General features: G+C 43.4%; 4 protein-coding genes across 5 annotated transcripts in view; 2 read left to right on the forward strand and 2 right to left on the reverse strand.

Moving 5' to 3' along the window:
- Nucleotides 1-10,162, forward strand: part of LOC139921368 (inactive rhomboid protein 2-like) — a 35,025-nt gene extending 24,863 nt beyond the window's left edge. For both annotated transcript variants that reach the window (XM_071911575.2, XM_078282193.1), the window contains 4 exons: nt 166-241; nt 318-418; nt 1,095-1,248; nt 7,363-10,162. In XM_071911575.2, coding sequence (XP_071767676.1) covers nt 166-241; nt 318-418; nt 1,095-1,248; nt 7,363-7,794 — 763 coding nt within the window. In that variant the 3' untranslated portion in view covers nt 7,795-10,162. The remainder of the gene's footprint in view (nt 1-165; nt 242-317; nt 419-1,094; nt 1,249-7,362) is intronic.
- The window catches only part of LOC139930186 (CD209 antigen-like protein D), a 202,084-nt gene that overhangs the window by 138,004 nt on the left and 46,531 nt on the right, over nt 1-17,549 (reverse strand). The window lies entirely within an intron of this gene.
- Nucleotides 11,549-13,379, reverse strand: aanat1 (arylalkylamine N-acetyltransferase 1). The gene is made up of 3 exons (XM_071911588.2): nt 13,055-13,379; nt 12,296-12,450; nt 11,549-11,854 (listed from the first exon to the last, which is right to left on the reverse strand). Exons 1-3 carry the CDS (start codon nt 13,200-13,202, stop codon nt 11,549-11,551), a joined length of 609 nt encoding a protein of 202 aa, XP_071767689.1. The 5' UTR covers nt 13,203-13,379.
- ube2o (ubiquitin-conjugating enzyme E2O) overlaps nt 15,271-17,549 on the forward strand; it is a 32,317-nt gene continuing 30,038 nt past the window's right edge. The window contains exon 1 of the mRNA XM_078282200.1: nt 15,271-15,708. Within this exon, the coding sequence (XP_078138326.1) occupies nt 15,271-15,708 (438 nt within the window). The remainder of the gene's footprint in view (nt 15,709-17,549) is intronic.

The raw sequence follows: 17,549 nt of genomic DNA on the forward strand, positions 1-17,549 counted from the left end.
ATGGGAGCTACAGATGTGACTGTGATATACTGCATGTCCCACTTTTTACTCTAGATCCTCTAGAGAAAATGTTTATAGAATCCTGCAGTGTAGATGCAGGAACGACTGTACATGCTTATGTATGGCTCAGTATGGTGAACTGCATTTTCCTTGTCCCTCCTATAGATGTGAGATCACCACCAGAGAGTATTGCACCTTCATGCATGGGTACTTCCATGAGGAGGCCACGCTCTGCTCACAGGTAGTGTGCGTGCGTGTGTGTGTGTGTGTGTGTGTGTGTTAGTATCTTTCTGAACTCATAAATTCCTCTCGTCCAGGTCCACTGTCTGGATGATGTGTGTGGCCTGCTGCCCTTCCTCAACCCCGACATTCCTGACCAGTTCTACCGGCTCTGGCTCTCCCTCTTCCTCCACGCTGGGTACGCTCCCCACAACAACATCCTTAGACAATTGATATACTTTCTATTATTTAAAGTAAACATTTTAGGACGAATGTATACGGTACTATCAATTTAGTTTGTGTCTGCTTTCTGATTTGGCACAGTTTAAACATCCCCGGCATTTTTCTGATAGCTTTAAATGGGCTGCTCCAGCTTAATCAGGCATTCAAGTATAGATGTAGCCGGGAGTAACTTTTTAAATGCTAAATTACATGGAAAGAATTTTTAATATACGGTGACAATACATTAAGCCTATTAGACTGAGTCAATGAGCTGTTTCAAACATTTGCCATGAGTGATTACTAAAGAAATCTGGTCCCAGCATGTCGGCATCCTTCAGGATTTTATAAACCTAACAAAATATTTCTAAATGAGGCCTCGTTGCTCGTGAGCCGTTCACTCACATGAATACTTAGTGCTAACGCCAGGCACATGGGAAATCCCTCGGGTCTACCTGTTAAGCAAACCAAGCCAAGAGAGCTTAATGAAAAAAATGCAAATGTGTGTGTATGTGTGCCTGTGCGTATACATATTTGATTTTATGAAGGGGTTACAATAGTAGCATAGTGACAGATGCCTCATCCACTCACTATTGTCTCTCCTGTGTGTGTGTGTGTGTGTGTGTGTGTGTGTGTGTGTGTGTGTGTGTGTGTAGGCTGCTGCACTGCCTGGTGTCGGTGGTGTTCCAGATGACCATACTGAGGGACCTGGAGAAGCTGGCAGGTTGGGTCCGCATCTCCATCATTTACATCCTCAGCGGCATCACTGGAAACCTGGCCTCCGCCCTGTTCCTGCCCTACAGAGCTGAGGTGGGTTGTGTACACCAACGCATACGTGCATGAACACACACAAACACACACACACACACACACAGGTTAACTGAAGGAAAGGAACGCACACACATATGCACGCACGCACACAGACATAACCACACACAAAAATGTGTACAGATACAGCAGGTGTATGCATAAAGGTCGTGAGCTTTGACTTTATTAGGGCCCTATAAAGTCTGTTTTATTTCTAATCAATCATTTATTTATTTATTTTTTGTTTTTATTTTTTCTGGAATCTGATTTTTGGGTTTTAATAAACAATTATGGATTCTTTTGTTAAACATCAATTCCTCAATTCCATCCATATTTACTGTATCATGGAAATTATCGGGCCTCTATTTGTGCATGCACACACACGCACACACACACACACACACACACACACACACACTTGCACATGAGCACACAGCCTCATTCACAAACATAAAAACGTGCTTATCATCCCACATTCTTCTAAATGTTCTGCATTACTCATACTTGGAGCAAAAAATGTGACGCAACCTTGCAGCTCAAATCAAAAACAACATAAAGAAAGAAAAAACTCATCTGCTCTTGAAGAACAATTTACAAAGATTTAATATTAAAAACCAGCATGTTTTGGCTGCAATAGCCTTTGTCAGAGTTGCCAATTAGAGTGGGCTGAATTGTTTCTCATTCCTTCAGCACTTAAACACACGAACACACACGCCATGCTGATCTCCATGCTGATCTCCACCATGAAGTGCTGATCTCCACTGAGCTGGTCAGGTGTCTGGGGTGTAAGCTGGTGAGAGAGAGAGAGGTGTGAGGCATGGGCCTGTGCTCCTGTTGTCCAATTTATCCTTATCCTTCCTTTATCCTCACAAATTGTCTTTAAATGTGATGCGATTGGCACAAACAAAATGTGCAGCATACTGAAGTTTGATTGATTAAGGTTGCAAAATTTTAAGCTTTAAGATTCCTTGAACTAATTAGAGCCAAAGCTGCCGTCCCAGCCAAAGGGCCGAGGTTAGTCAAGTAAAACTGTGATCTAGTGACCTCATAGCCGCAGAATCTGGTCTAGTGGAAGGCAGCCTTAACCTCCCATGATGCAATAGTTTATTGACGACATTTAAAGAAGTGGATAGAGAGGTTAAAAAAAAACCCAAACAATTAAAAAAAACAAAAAACATTTAGACAATTCCGGTGTAACCATAGTTACTTTCTTCGCGGCTTCCAGTCAGTGGCTCAGCTCAGCTCGGCTTACTGGAGGAAGGTAGCTCCTGCTGGGGATTATTGGACCAGAAATGACTGCCCCGTCTGGAGGGGAAAGGTCCCCCTACCCTGCCACCCACTTCCGCCTCACCACCTCACCCCACCCCAAGTTGTTAACTCTGCAAGTCTTTGGAGAAACTAGACAGCAGAAACTCCACTTTGTCTACCCAGTGTAGTTTTCGTATCTGTAAGTGTAAAGTAGTACCCCAAGAACTGGACTCAGTGGCTTTCTGTGATTGAAACACACATTCCACACAATGCTGATCTGAATTAGAGTTTATAATACACCTTCCAATCCCAGTGTGTCCTTGATGTCAGATTTATTGGCAAAAAAGTTGGAAATAGAACAATGTGCAATGGAAAATACTGTTAAAAGCCCATACCGACCCACTAAATATGAATCCCATAAAGACAGCTGCTGTTAAAGTCATAATTTGCAATATTTTCATGTAAATATAAGTCTGTTTTACCACTCTCTATCTCTGTTCAACCTATACTTGGTCACTTGGGCAAAAAAGTGAAAGTTGCACACAGATGTTTTTCAGATACAGATGGATTGAGACACTTTGACCAGCCAAACAGACAAAAGATCTTACTGAATATAAGGTTACAGTGAGAAAGGCAACCTAGGATATGCAACCTTGGGACCCATACACAAAACGATGTAGGCTCACACACACACACACACACACACACACACACACACACACACACACACACGCCCACATACTTCCTCATCTTCATACCCCTTGGGCTTGGCTTGATGTGTGCTGTCTGGGCATTGTTACCCTAGTTAATCCAGTCCGTTATCTCTGGTCGGATGTGCTGATGGAAAGTTGGAACAATCCTCTTGGGAAACGAGTGTGTGTGTGTGTGTGTGTGTGCGTGCGTGCGCATGCGTGTGCAAATGCGTGTGAGAGAGAGAGAGAGAATGGATGGCTGCTGAGTCAACTACAGCTACGTAGGCTAAGTGATGTCAGTTTGTAAACGCTCTCAAAAGCCATCACAAGGAGATGCTGATCTCTCCCCCCTCCAGCTTCAGCAGAGCTTCCCTCTGTGAGTGACTCATATTATGTCACTCCTCCAGTGTTGCTGCAGAATTCAATTGAATGTAGCGTGTGTATTTTTACCAAGGACACCAAGGGGAAAAGAGGGAGTGTAATGTTCTCAAATCCCAACTATAATAACAAATAACTTGGGCCCGACACCTTGAGCTGAGCAAATAGCCCAGTGTGTAAAAAGAACACAGAGTCTGGATTACCTACTTTTTATTGGCACGTCATTTCGCCTCAGTGTGCCTCTTTCCTCTTTAAGAGATTAGCCTAATGCCATTGTGTGGGTTAACAAAGGCCACTGCCACAGTACTTAATGGGATTTGATTTATTTTAATGAAGACAATTATTGCATCGACTAGACTTGTCTGATGATGCTCCTGAGTTTACACACCGCTTATGAACGCACAAAAACTTTAAACCACTTTTAAGGTTTTCTCACAAATAATTTTTTTTTTAATTCAAGGGCCTTTTTTACTTCTTGATATAGTAGTTCAAGTCTTAATCCTGTTAACTCCAATATAAACTCCATATTTGCGTATACCCCCTATATAAGTTAACCCCAATTGCTCCCATCTGTCATTTGTGTGGCGTGACATGAGCCGGCTCTCCTCTCATCTGTCTTCCTGCCAGCGTGACGCACCTTGACGTGAGAGCCAGAAATCCCACCCTTACCGCTCTCCTTAGCGCCGACCGCTTCGCAGGCTTTCACACACCAGGAATAACCAGGGGAAGCACATGCGAGGCACAACACAGGGCGGTCAAGCCACTTAAAGAGGCAGTTTAAGCGGATTATCCCTTTACCGTTGAGTTAAGGAGACCCCTATGGCTTGGGAATAAATGACTAAAGCATCAGCTGTGACTGGAGCAATAACAATGCCTTTGCGCGTATAGTAGATCTAAAGGAGGGTGGAAATGAAGCAATCAGCGATGCGGTTTCTCTTCCTAAGGCTCTGCTGAGAGAAGACCGCAACTGAAACTCAAGACATTGAGCATTTAATATTCATAAAGTTCGGCGTTTCATCTACTCATTGAAAAGGACCTTTCCAGTAACAGTGCTCAAGCATCAAGGATTTAAGTGTCACTACTTAATAATGTCTGTTGAATTTAAATGTTTCCATTTTATTTTTTCTTAATTTAGAGTGAATAGAGTAATTTTTTTTTTTTTACCAAGATTCTGGAAAGCTATTCAGTGCAGGTGAAAATTTTAAATCAGTAATGAGGATGTTTATTTTGTTCTGATTGCACCATAATTTGAATAAAGCAATCATGGGTCATTTTTGACCGCATTTAGCTATGTCACTCCCCCTGATGAATAGAAGGGAAAATCGCCACTGTTAACATTTCAAATAATTTACTAACCAATAAGTCATAAATCTCAAGCTTTGGGTAGAATGTGATTTGGCAAATGTCTCCTTGCTAGACACAGTTGTAAGAAAGGTTAACTAAAAATAAAGTTAAACTAGGAAATATAAAGAGGGCACCTTTATGGACATATTTAATGCTTCTAATTAAATCACTTGCACGCAAGGTCAGAGACCTGGTTACACTTGACACTTGCATGCCACAAAAATTAGATGTCGCTTGCAGCTCTATTAGATCTTTCACATCCGATTAGGGGTTTGTCAGGCGCTCGTTGTAGTCATAATCCTACATCGCCTGGGTGCAGTCCAGCCACAATATGCATATCATTAAACAGGAAAAAGTTAATGCAGACACAGATTGAAATAAGTACAGCCAGGGGAGAAGCAAAAGGTTTTCAGTGCTGTAATTGGATCCTTTATGATCAGATATTTAAATCTGTATTAACAAGACGTGTTTTACAAGGCTTTTACTAGCTGTGAAACTGGTCACCTGGAAGTGTAAGTGTTTGCAGATTAGACGTGTCACTTGCCAGGAGGGATTAGAATGAAGAGGCGTCATCCCAGTCGGCCTCTCTGGGAATGCATTGGTCGGGAACGTGAACTGACAAGAAACTGCGCTGGTGTTAATTGAAGCACCTGGTATTGTGCGACTTCAGTTCCCACAAGGTCCCAACTAGATTATACCCATCCTTTCACTGGCGAGCCTCTTGGTTTTTGTTTCTATGTCTATTAACATCATTTAAGATTGTAGTGATTTCAACATTTTTCTCATTTTCTCAACTGAAATCATAAACTACACCTCACATTCGTTCTTACTGGCCCGTGCCTAAAGTTCTGACTTCTTCCACCTCAGACAACGGTGACTGACCGTAGCGTGTCATGTCCCTTGATCCAAACATACCATCTAGGAGAGCGTGTCAGGAATGTGTCCACCTGCGTGTCGGGGGCGTGTAGGTGGAGTGCTGTTCCTCGGGTCCATCTGGTTCCACCCCCTTTTTCTTGTTCTTGGGAGTTTAATGTCTTCACAGATTAGCCATCTGCCTCTCACCGGGCCAAGCCTCCCAACGCAGCACTGACGTCATTCTAATCTGCTCACCTTTAGTGTCTGACTTTAGAGGCTGGTAGTGCCGCCACAGAACTAGATCTAAAACTAAAGAAAGTAAGTTCAGAGAAGCTCAAGGGGAATGATGCTCAGTTCAAGAATTTACATCTGCTGTTCCCATGGTCTTAGGCAGTTCAGTCTGCATTTTGTCAGCATGAACAACTTCTCCAAAACTAGAAACCATAAAACCATAAAACCAAGACCAAGAGTTTTTTTTTTTGTTCGTTTGTGCCACATCTGAGCTTCATCAAGCTACATGATTGCCTCAGAATTGTCAAGGGACAGTCAAAAAATGTCCCCACTCTTCTAATCAACAATGCAATGACTGTGTGCTTCACCCCCTGATATCATGAACAGAGCTAGATACCCTCCGTCCATGTATTAACCTTCAGTAACATTGCCCTGGCTTGAGATTAGGTCTTCTAATAATGGTCACTATGAGTCAGGTTAAATAATGTTACTTAAAATACTGTCTTGTAAACATGTTGCCAAGATTTACTAATCAGGTTAATTCTCTGCCACTTTGGCCCTATGGACATACCGGCGTGTGTGTGGACATTCAGTACTATATTTAGTCAATACGCAAATGTGATCACCAATAAATCATTCAAATAAACAGACAAAAGGATCAGAGGTATATTTTTGCAGATAAAATTCGGATCAATTTTGATGCCATCATGGCCAAGCTCCAAGTCTGCTGACGGGAAATCAATAAATGAATTGGCCTCTCTGGCATTTGCGTTCGAACCCACCGATCCATTTCACTGCTACCCACAAATGTCACGATTTCAAACACTTTCAATCCATTTTGCTGAACCCCATCCTTTCCACCAAAGACATTAATGATGATGCACACTACTTCTGCTATGGCAGTGTGCAGGGAACAAACGGGAACGGACGAGAACAAAAGAGTTCTTACACCATCTGTTCAACCTGCTCTAGGACGCTGTATCATCTACCTGATAGGAGGAGTTGGTATCCACTGTTCAGGATGCGAGTGGACTATGATGTGATTTCAGACAAATGCATAAACAAGCGACGATGCTGACAATTAATGTAAAGGTCACCCAAAAGCCCTGTGTCGGCAGTAAGCAGGATGTGTACATTTTACCCCCGGTACCCCTCTGATATGCCTAATGCTAGTCATGCAGGTGTCTAGTGCTCAGTCATGGAGTCTTCTGCCTACACAGTTTGGCTGGTGGGTACGGACCCACTCACCCACTTGTAGGTGGGTGAGTCCAGCTCCTCACTGGACTAAAACCGGAGCGACTGCCTCTGTCCCGTTGAATACTGGGACCGTCTATAACCCTTGTGTTGTTCTCTCCCTCTCCCCCTCCAGGTGGGTCCAGCAGGGTCTCAGTTCGGCCTCCTCGCTTGCCTGTTTGTGGAGCTGTTCCAGGGCTGGCAGATGCTGGAGAAGCCATGGAAGGCCTTTTACAAGCTGCTGGGCATCGTCCTCTTCCTCTTCCTGTGCGGCCTGCTGCCGTGGATCGACAACATCGCCCACATCTTCGGCTTCCTCAGCGGCCTGCTGCTCTCCTTTGCCTTCCTGCCCTACGTCACCTTCGGGACGTTCGACAAGTACCGGAAACGCGTCCTCATCGGCCTCTCGCTGGTGGTCTACCTAGGGCTGTTCTCCTCCCTCATCGTCTGGTTTTACATCTACCCCATTAACTGGCACTGGCTGGAGCACCTCACCTGCTTGCCCTTCACAAGCAAGTTCTGCGAGAAGTACGACATAGACCACGACATTGACCATGTGGTGCACTAACCATGAAGCCTTGGATGGCTCTACCTTACGTGCTGGTGATCCACTAGCTTTTAGCTAGCGACTAGGTCAGTGATTTCCAGGTCAACTCCATGGCCTTTTAAGAATGTGGCAAACATGTTGTTTTAATTATTCAAACATCAAAGGAATTGACCAGAGTCCACGCCAATGAAATCGCATCAGTTCCTTGTCAGCCTGCTGATTTGCTTACTTCCGTAAAACTTTTCTCAACCTTTTTAATCCTCAACCTAGTCTGGCACTATCTAGCGTGTTAATTTGCTAATGGGCTAACAGATCCTCAGAATCAGAGGGCAGGAAGAGGTGCTCTGGAGGGAAAACGTGCAAGGTGCCGGAAGGACCTAAAGGAAAAGGGATTCAAAGTGAGAGACTGTCTGGTCTCTTGAGTCCATGAAAAGTCTCTTCATTAATAAGAAGCCAAACGCCTTGAAGAAGTTTCAAGGCTTTGGCCCCCCCTGGCCTAAAATTACTTTTCACTTGAAGTCTATGAACGCCTGCCAGGAAAGATGAAAGGTGAAGTTGACAAGGAAGACTGATGCCATAGAAACCAACGGGTCATCATGCAACTCATAATCTGATGATTGATGCCTCCTATTTGCCCCTTTTTGTTTTCTGCAACACTGTATTTAACACTACAAAAGTCATTTGGTTCCGGAGCATCTCAGTATTTTAACAGTCATGAAGTGCGGTCACATTTAGAAGCTGTTTTTTTATATTCACTCTTTTATATGTATGTACTTGGCATGTCAATATGAGCAGTTAAATGTTATGCTGAAAGTGTGAAATGAGTTCCAAGTATTAGCTGTGCGGCTGGAATAAGTAGAGTGAAATATCTACTTGACAAAGAAAAATGGTCAACTAAGGCAAGAGTTCTATCTAAAACCAACAGCTGCCTTAAAAAAAACTATGCCATTATACCAAGTTGCATCATGGTACTTTTGAATACTGCTTGTGATTAAATAATAGAATTATATTGAATACATTTCTGACCTACCAAAGCAATTTCACAAGCTGCTTATATGCATGTTGTGTTCCACAGTCATTTCACAGATAGGAGTGTTAAATCTTAATTTTCTGTATGTCACTGCCCCAAACACAGGTTTTTTACTACTATTATAACATTTGTATTGGTCATATTGGTCATATTTGTCACATATCACAGTTGTGCCTAAACTATTTTTTAGATTTACTTCTCTGAAATGACTTTATTAAAACAGCATATTGAGTTATTCCAGGAGTAATTCACTAAACGGGCATTTTTGTTATATCAAAGCAAGTTTGTTTTTGTACTGTACGTTTGACTTTGTTTGAAAGCAAATATCAATGTGGTGTCTGTGCCTTGTCGAAATGGTCATAGATTCACAAAATGTCACTTATGTTTTACCTGAGCCTAAAAATGTTTGTGAAATACTGTATACGAGGCTCTATCTTTTACGATATACACTTGTTTCTGCTCTCCTCGCCAAAGTCGATGCAAGCTAGAGGAGTTTTTTTTTCAACAGCACTGTTGCCATCCCAGAGAAATGCTCAAGATATAGGATTTCCTTCTACAGCCAAATGGTCAAAATCCTGTTGTGTACATATTGCTCTTTTGCCTTTACCTGGCAACTGGTTGCTCAAGTTAGGGGGTCTTGACCCAAAATGGATCACTGGTTCTCCGATGGGTCCCTCCCTTCACGACAAGAGTAGCAATATGTTTTCCTGTTCTATGTCTGACTCCCAGGGTGAACGGTTTCTCAATGTGGATCCCAGGCGCAAAACGTTTCCTGGATCCGGTTTGTTGTTGTGTTAAGGACTGTGGCATGTGTTGACCCCAGCTGCTAAGAAAGCAAAGTTGATTACTGCGTGGTGGATTATGTGACTTAGTCTGTGGGGGTTTCGCTTAGTCACTGGTGTTGATGACACAGGTGAGTGAAGAAAACAAGGAGGATGGGCTATATGTTGGATAGCAGGATGCTTTTAAAAAAGTTTTATTTAAACACCATTGTATTTAGACTGTCTTTTGGTCGTTTGTTTCGAACATTAGGAATCCGTCCTCACAAGTGGGCGAAATGTTAACAGTGACACCCACCTCTTCTTAGGAAACTATTGTACAGTGCCTTTGGAAATGTGAGCATGTGAATATGAGTCTTTGATTTGAACCACAACAACCCGTGCCCGCAATCATTACTATATGCAGCAGGTATACCGCTGCGTTTGCATTGGGACCAAATGAATTCACCTTTTCTATTTATTGGGATAACAAGGGAAAGTTTGAAATGAATTTCAGGCCATGGTCAAAGTACTGTTCTGTGTGGCTTCCGTTTTTATATGATATACATGAAATATTTGTATGTAAAAGCAATCATGTCAATAAATGTCAATCTAGTAATAATAATGTGCATCATTGAGAAGTTTAATTTCTTCCTGGTCCTCTGTCACTTGACAAATGACACACTGAACACTGTTAAGGCTCAGAACTGGCACTACATCTGTGTTGTCGGTCATGAATTTCAGTACATTTTCTCTACTCTCAACATTCAAAACCCAATAGAGAAATATATGTTGTAAATTCAAGAGAGAATTACTTCAAATTAAACTTTTGTGAGTGAATTCAACAAGAAGCCCATTACCTCCCCTCTAGTCACTTTCAGAACCTTTAAAATGGGTTTTTATGATGGATTGTGAATGAAAAGACATAAAAGCGGACATGCTAGAAAATAAAAACCTTTATTTTTTTTTCCAGAACAAAACATTATAAAAAAAAATATGTCTTGATTCAAGACTTATGGAGGCAGAGGTGGTGATCGTCTACAAGGGAGAAGGCGACAAAGAACTATCAAGGAGGGATAAACTTTAAGAGATCCAAATACATATTGTCGATCATCAAATCAATTCAATTCTACATGATGGCCTATGAAGTGCTCTTTGACACACTCTCATGATACATGTTTACAATGCTTGCACAGGCATTGTGGAGCAGTAAACAGACGCTTCAGTAAATCCTGAGATGTTTACAACTCATAGCCGCTAATGGAGATAGACAGGACAAAGTAGAGGTTAACTTTACAAGTTGACACACAGCATAGTTTGCTCATATCCCTCCTGTGCAGATAGTTTCATTCTACAGTCACAGTCATAGTAAAGGTTTACCGTTTACTTCGGCATATTTCTATATAATAGTATGATTACCATAGCGGTGGAAAATGTAAATTGAACAGTAAGATTATGATAAATGGGGGTGTAACGATATCATCTAATATTTTCACCACAATTTGCTATTTCATTTTCCTTCAAAATGTCCCGCATTCACAGAAAAATAAAATGGAAAAACAAATGAAAGTTTCATACAAAACACAAAATAAAAACTGAAATTACAACAAATAACAAGTCATTACATTCTTTAAGGAACTTCTCATGCTCTAATATTTTCTATACTACTCAGTTTACACTAAAGATCATTTCATTCAGTAACTGTGGTGTTTTTTTTCATCACACTCCTCCAAACGGTTGCTCTTGGCAGATGGGAGTGTGTTTGGCAGAGGCGACTCTTGTCTTGCAAGGATCATCCGCCCTCTGCAACACACACACACACGCTCACGCATCAGACACAACACACACCTCACTGCCTACTGCAGCAGTGACATTCACAGTGACAGACACAACGGAGCTGCTCGCACGCCCCCTTATCCTCCATCAGCGGGGGTCCCACCGCCGCCGACAGGGCCGACCCACAGTCCCGGCACGGTCCCTCCCGTCCTCAACAGCCGCTGTTCCGGCGCATGAAGGCGTGGCCTCTGACGTGGTAGAGCATCTCGATGAAGGCGAGGGGCCCCACCGTGATCTCGCTGGGGCCCTGCACCTTGAAGCCCGACTTCTGGTAGAAGGGCACCAGGAAGTCCTCGCACATGAGCACGGCGCGGCGGACGTAGGGCAGGCAGCGGAGGTACTGCAGGTAGCGCCACATCAGGATGGAGCCTTTCCCCTGCTGCCGGAAGGTCCGGTGCACCGCCAGGACGTGGATGTGGACCGTGGTGCCGTGGGGCTTGTGGAGGGTCAGGGCGTCCTGGGAGCGAGAGAGAGAGGGACAGTTTACCAACCAGGGACGAGAGAGGTAAAGACCTAATGTTGGTGAGTCCAGCTTTCTCTGGACGGAGTGCTAGTCTGGGAGACAGTTTGGATTTTGCTCTGAAGTTCTGATGCATCCTATGCGTAGAGAAATGTACACACCTGACACTAGAATTTCATTTGAATAGGACAAATCTACAGTCTCAATTAGATGAGATGGGACGCTCTTCTCTATTGCAGCCCCACTTTAATGTGATTAAGACTGATTAGACAGGTGTATTTTTACATCAAAATCTTGCCTTTTGTAGCTTTAAGGTACACTTTCCTCAGCAAATGCAACTGTTGAAATCTCATTGGATGTCTATCCATTATTTGGATAATTTCTAGGTTTGGCTCTGGCTCAAGAACACTCAAAAAAATCTCTGTCCAGGTGTCTCACCAGCGTAAGCCTCTCCTGGTCCCACAGTGAGCCGATGATGAAAGCCACCAGGCGTCCCTCCTCGAACCAGCCAAGGGACAGCTCGGGGCAGAGGGTGAGGAAGTGACGCACCTCGTCCAGATGGAGCGGACACTCTCCAGACACCGAGATGAACGCTGTGGCGGAGGAGGAAGAACAACAGAGAGACAATATGAAGCTGGGATGAAAGGGAAGAGAGTAGAAAGTTACCCATGTGTATTTCTAATGACTAGCAGATATATGGAACATTCAGATTCAGATTCAGAACATGTGGAATAATAACCAGGCATGCAGTGAGTGGAGGGTAAATCCACCTGGACTCAGTTTACCTTCCTTTTTAATTGGGTAAAAGAGTTTACTCATCTATTTAGGCTGACACAAATAGTATACATCAGTAATTCATATGAAGGATATTGTCTTATGAGGAAATAAGGCATAAATTCATGCTTTTTTGAAAATGTAAGCTTTTGTTTACATTTGTTTTGCCCTATCATGACCACCGACTGGAGGTTTTTATCACGTTTATCACCTTGATATGAATGCTAGAACTGAGTCTGATGTTGCAGGAGACTGAATGACTGAACTCCATTGCCTCTTTCCTTTTAAAAAGTCTATTTAAACTGTAAAATAGTGCGGAGAACAACTTTCCAAGCCGAGTAAAGAAGAGAAACAATAGCAAGTAATATATAAGTTCAGTAAATGAGACATAGATGTATATAAAAAAAAATCTAATGTGCTTACCTTCTCTCTCAATCTCAAACACGCTGATGGCATCCTCCGGGCTGAGGGAGCGGAACTCGCTGGCCGGCAGCGTGTGTCTTCGGCCCCGCGCCACCGGAGAGCGCATGTGGAGCGGCCTCATGAACGGCAAGGCGCTCACCACCGACATGTTATCCCGGCTTTTCTCCCACGAGTTTTGAGGTGATCCGGAGAGTACTGGCTTTCGCTCGCTTATTTTGAACGGGCGTCTCTGTTTGTAGGCGAGAGCGCGCTGCCTCTCCAAAAGCTCGATCCGTGCGTAAAAAGGCGGTGCGTAAAGACTGAGTTTGGAGTGGCGCACTTTGGGTATTTATACCCGCGGTGCTTATGGGGGCGGTTGCTGATAATCCCGAAGCAGGCTGGATGACCAAATCCTCCATTCTCGGTGAATAGGTTGAACAATAAACATATTTACTCGGGGTCAAGAGGGATATTCGTCCTTGTGTTGAGAATTATCCTCGTCGTGCCACCGTCAGACGCGCAGCAGACTCGGATTTTACACATCATGTGTTAGGCTTTTCATACCGGTTAACCAGCATTGACTTAGGAATCAACAGTTTTCAATCAAGTCACACGCCTAGATCGAATAAGTTAAGGGTTTAATTAAGTGATTAAGAATAGATATAGCCAAATACTGCCTATTCTCACTGGTCAACCATTCATGTCAATGTCAGTTAACGCTGTCACACTGAGGATTTCGTGCTATTAAACTACTGTTGCCTATAGCCCATCTACGCTACTTACCACTCTTCATGTGACTTATCTGAGGGAAACTTTCCATTGAGTGTCAATTGTCCCTTTAAGTCGAGTTCACGTTTTTTCCACGCTTTATTTATTTATTTTTTTTCCAGATCTGTATAAGAGGATTACAGGGTAGGTAGGAGTTTGTTGATCACTCCCTTCACTGTTAAATAAGCTCTATTAAGGATTTCAACTGGCCATTTTGGTTTATAGACAATCCTCTAACTCGGCTTCTGAATCTGTCGGACAAGATGCAGTCCACTTTTTTTAAATGACAAATTAAACAAAGTTGGTCATTTGAGCGGGTAACAGCTATGTTTACATGACTGTAATTTGCTTATATGTAATTTGGATTTAGAATAAATGCTAAATTGATTTTCTCAACAAAACGAAATCGAAGGAAAGGGATCCCATAAAAAATCCATCTTTTGAAATATTTTCAAGTTGGTATCCTATCATTAAGGCTAGACAAATCAGATGCAAATTACAAAATGGTTTATGCGAGGTAAGATTAGACCAGCGCGATTTGATTCAGGCTGGGTTCATACCATTAATTAATCAATTAGGCCTATTTGGCTGGCTAATCAGACAGTAGGCTACTGTTTCAATCGCATGGCTGTCTCTCTCATCCATCAACTCTCATTCAGCAGTTATGTTATGTTTTGGTTGTGAGATGCGCATTCATTTTTCCAACAACACGCAGAAATTGATCCGAAAATAAAAACCCCTTCAAGTGCTGCTCGTAAACTCCTACTTCCAAATTCGCGTTCAGGTGCTTTTGGTTAGAAACAGACCTTTTATCTAAAGTATTTTTTCTTTTGGTGGCTGATGTTTTATTTTAGAAATCAAGTGGCACAGACTTACTCTATGCTGCAGGGGTAGAATGAGGTGGAGAGAATGTGCATCGGGATTGATGTTTTACTCAAAAGTAAAGTTGGTAAAAATCTTGGTATAAAATGTGTGACAAACAAATTAAACAAAGACTGAAAATAGAAACACACTACAATACGAATTATTTGCATGGGATGATAAACAACAGCATATAACATTAATATACATCACTTTTACCATCAGTTGTTGACACAGCTTCCATGCTCTCTGGACCCTAAACGTCACATCTCGGCAATCACAGAAAATTCCCACTTTCCCCACTTTCCCAGTCGTTTTTACTTCTCTGATGGGTCATTCATGTGCGTGGACTTCATAATCACTACATTCCGGACAGCACTTGAAGGCAGCATGACACACTCACACACTCGCACACACGCACGCAAGCACGCGCACACAGTGCACCCTAGCGGCGAGGGAGGGAACTGTGCAATGATGCTCGCGCACTGCGCTAGATACGTAGCCCTCCGCACCGACGTAAACACGTGCACTTTCCTGCTTCCAGGTTTCTGTTTTTTCATTCCCCTGTCCTCCTCGCGCTCCCGCATCACTCCCTGACAACAGCAGAGATGGCGGAGCCCGTAGCATCGGATGCGGCGACAACGGACGCAACAGCGGCATCCTCCCCGACCCCGGCCCTCTCTCCCACAGCCAGCCCGGGCTCAGAGCCTCCATCCATGGCGCTCTCTCCCACGGCGGACGGCTCCCAGCGGCTGCTCTTCTCCCACGACCTGGTCTCCGGGCGGTATCGCGGCTCCGTTCGGTTCGGCCTTGTACGCATGATACACGGTGAGGAGGATTTTAATTCAGACTCGGACCTCGACGATGGCGGAGGGAGAGGCGGCGGCGGTGGTGGAGGTGGAGGCGGCGTGGGAGGAGGCGGACGGGTCCCGTGTAGTTCGGATACCGAGAGCGCTGCGGACACCCGGAGTCGGCCGCTCGGCAGGGGATTTGTCCGCGTCCAGTGGTACCCTGAAGGAGGAAAGCAGGACATCAGGGAGACAAAGGTACCACAAACCTGCTAACGTGTTAACTGTTTACACTGAACCTGTATGAAACCCTTGGCTTGTGTTAAGGGCGGAACTGTTTATATTTTTCCGTTGTCAGGCATTTGGTGTCTTTTGAGGGGATTAGCCGACTTGCTAGCCGGTCGGGAATAAGGTTAAACAATTTATCCATCTGGCTAAACGGCTAGCTTTGCTAGCTGGCTAGCATTCAAGCATGCATGCTAGCTGTTTAGCTTCTAGCTACATGTCACTCAGCTGGTGCAGGCAGGCGAAATTGGGTTGTTCCACCTGGCTGCGTTCACATGCAATGCAATATGAAATATCCACGACTGACTTGCCAAGTAGCAAGCTTTATACCTAAAGGTGTATGAACATACTCCTGCCTGCTACGAACCTTATGCTTACTGATTATAGTCCATCTTTGGACTCAGTGGGAAGTATACTGAGTATAGTTCCTCAACTGGGTGTGACTTGCCTGTGAGCAATCATTATCAAACTATTTAGACCATAGCACAAGGATCATTTGCATATATCCACTTCCAATTCCTTTGATCTACATCTGCATCTTATTTCAGACCAGACAGGCAGGTCAAAATATCCCTTAACATGACATCATGAGTGACAATGCAGGATTTAGTGTTACTTTGTGATATTTTGAGGCAATGTGAATGGTCAATTCTGCCAGTAATGCCAACAAGTGTTTTTAAATGGCATACTTACAACTTAAAACCCTCTTACCCACATTTTATTCTGTCCAGTTTTGTGTCCTTATTCCTTCCTAGACAATACTGCCCATTTCCATTGGTGCCTCTATATAATGACAATTAGGCCGAGGCTTGTTTTAGACAGCCTCGATATTATCAGCATATCAATAATCAAGACTGAATAAAGTGGGATGCCAAAATTTCGGGGCAGCTTCTGGTAAACGGCAACACTATCACGTCATGCAGGCTACCACTTGGTTCAGTGGGGACACATTTGATGCATGCTGATCACATCACAGTGGTTGTTCAGGTCAGAAGGTGACTGTGTTGAGTTAGCTGACAGTCTTGTTTTAGCCACACAATAACCATTCAATAAAAGACCAAGACTCAAGCATTGTTTCTAAACTTGATCAAAGTCAATCCAGCGTCCATGCACGTCTACATTAAGCTCAAAAACGGAGCCATTGACCTAGAGACCCAAGGGTGAAATTTCGTATTTCATTCTACAACCAAATTTTGAATGTAATTGTCTTACTGGTAAAGAAGTGGGAATCCTGCTGCCACGGAAAAGGAGTTCTCTAGGGCTTCATAGAAAACGGGTCACGGGGTTTCATGGAGGATAGGTCTAGAACAAATTCATTGTAGAGACCGAGGATGGGACTAGAAGAAGCTTATGTCATGCTTTGTCCTACGGGATAAATGAGTAAAGTTCTGGCCAGAGTGAGAGTCAGGATCAGAACAAAGGTTGAATGACAGTCACATCCGTTCAACAATGGCACCAATGTTTACATACCAGAAAGGCTGTTATGCTGTGTCATAACCAGTCATGCAGCGCGTCCCCAAAGGATCTAGTGTGTGTGTTTGCATTATTAGTTGCAAATCATCCCATAGTATTCTTGTTTATGTAGGATCTGGTGTGTGTGTTTGTGTGTGTGTGTGTGACTTTATGTGATTTCTGCTTTTCTTATCTGCGCGTGCCACATGCCCTCTCTCAGTTGGCACATGCTTAGTTGCATATATCCTGAGAGCATTGTCAAGATTCTAATCAATAATTCATGACTACTTCCCGCAATATGCAAAGTTGCATATCTTCAAGACGGTGTGTCCACAAGGGTTCCAACTCTTGTATGTTTTCCT

Source organism: Centroberyx gerrardi, chromosome 3, assembly GCF_048128805.1.
Source record: "Centroberyx gerrardi isolate f3 chromosome 3, fCenGer3.hap1.cur.20231027, whole genome shotgun sequence".
Classification (NCBI taxonomy): domain Eukaryota; kingdom Metazoa; phylum Chordata; class Actinopteri; order Beryciformes; family Berycidae; genus Centroberyx; species Centroberyx gerrardi.

What these genes read in the sequence shown, in the direction of transcription:
- aanat1 (XM_071911588.2), bottom strand. Translation starts at nt 13,202, where the DNA reads ATGTCGGTGGTGAGCGCCTTGCCGTTCATGAGGCCGCTCCACATGCGC. An exon ending in GTTTGAGATTGAGAGAGAAG is followed by an intron (nt 12,451 to 13,054) that starts GTAAGCACATTA and finishes CCTCCGCCACAG; the next exon opens with CGTTCATCTCGGTGTCTGGA. An exon ending in ACCAGGAGAGGCTTACGCTG is followed by an intron (nt 11,855 to 12,295) that starts GTGAGACACCTG and finishes TCTCGCTCCCAG; the next exon opens with GACGCCCTGACCCTCCACAA.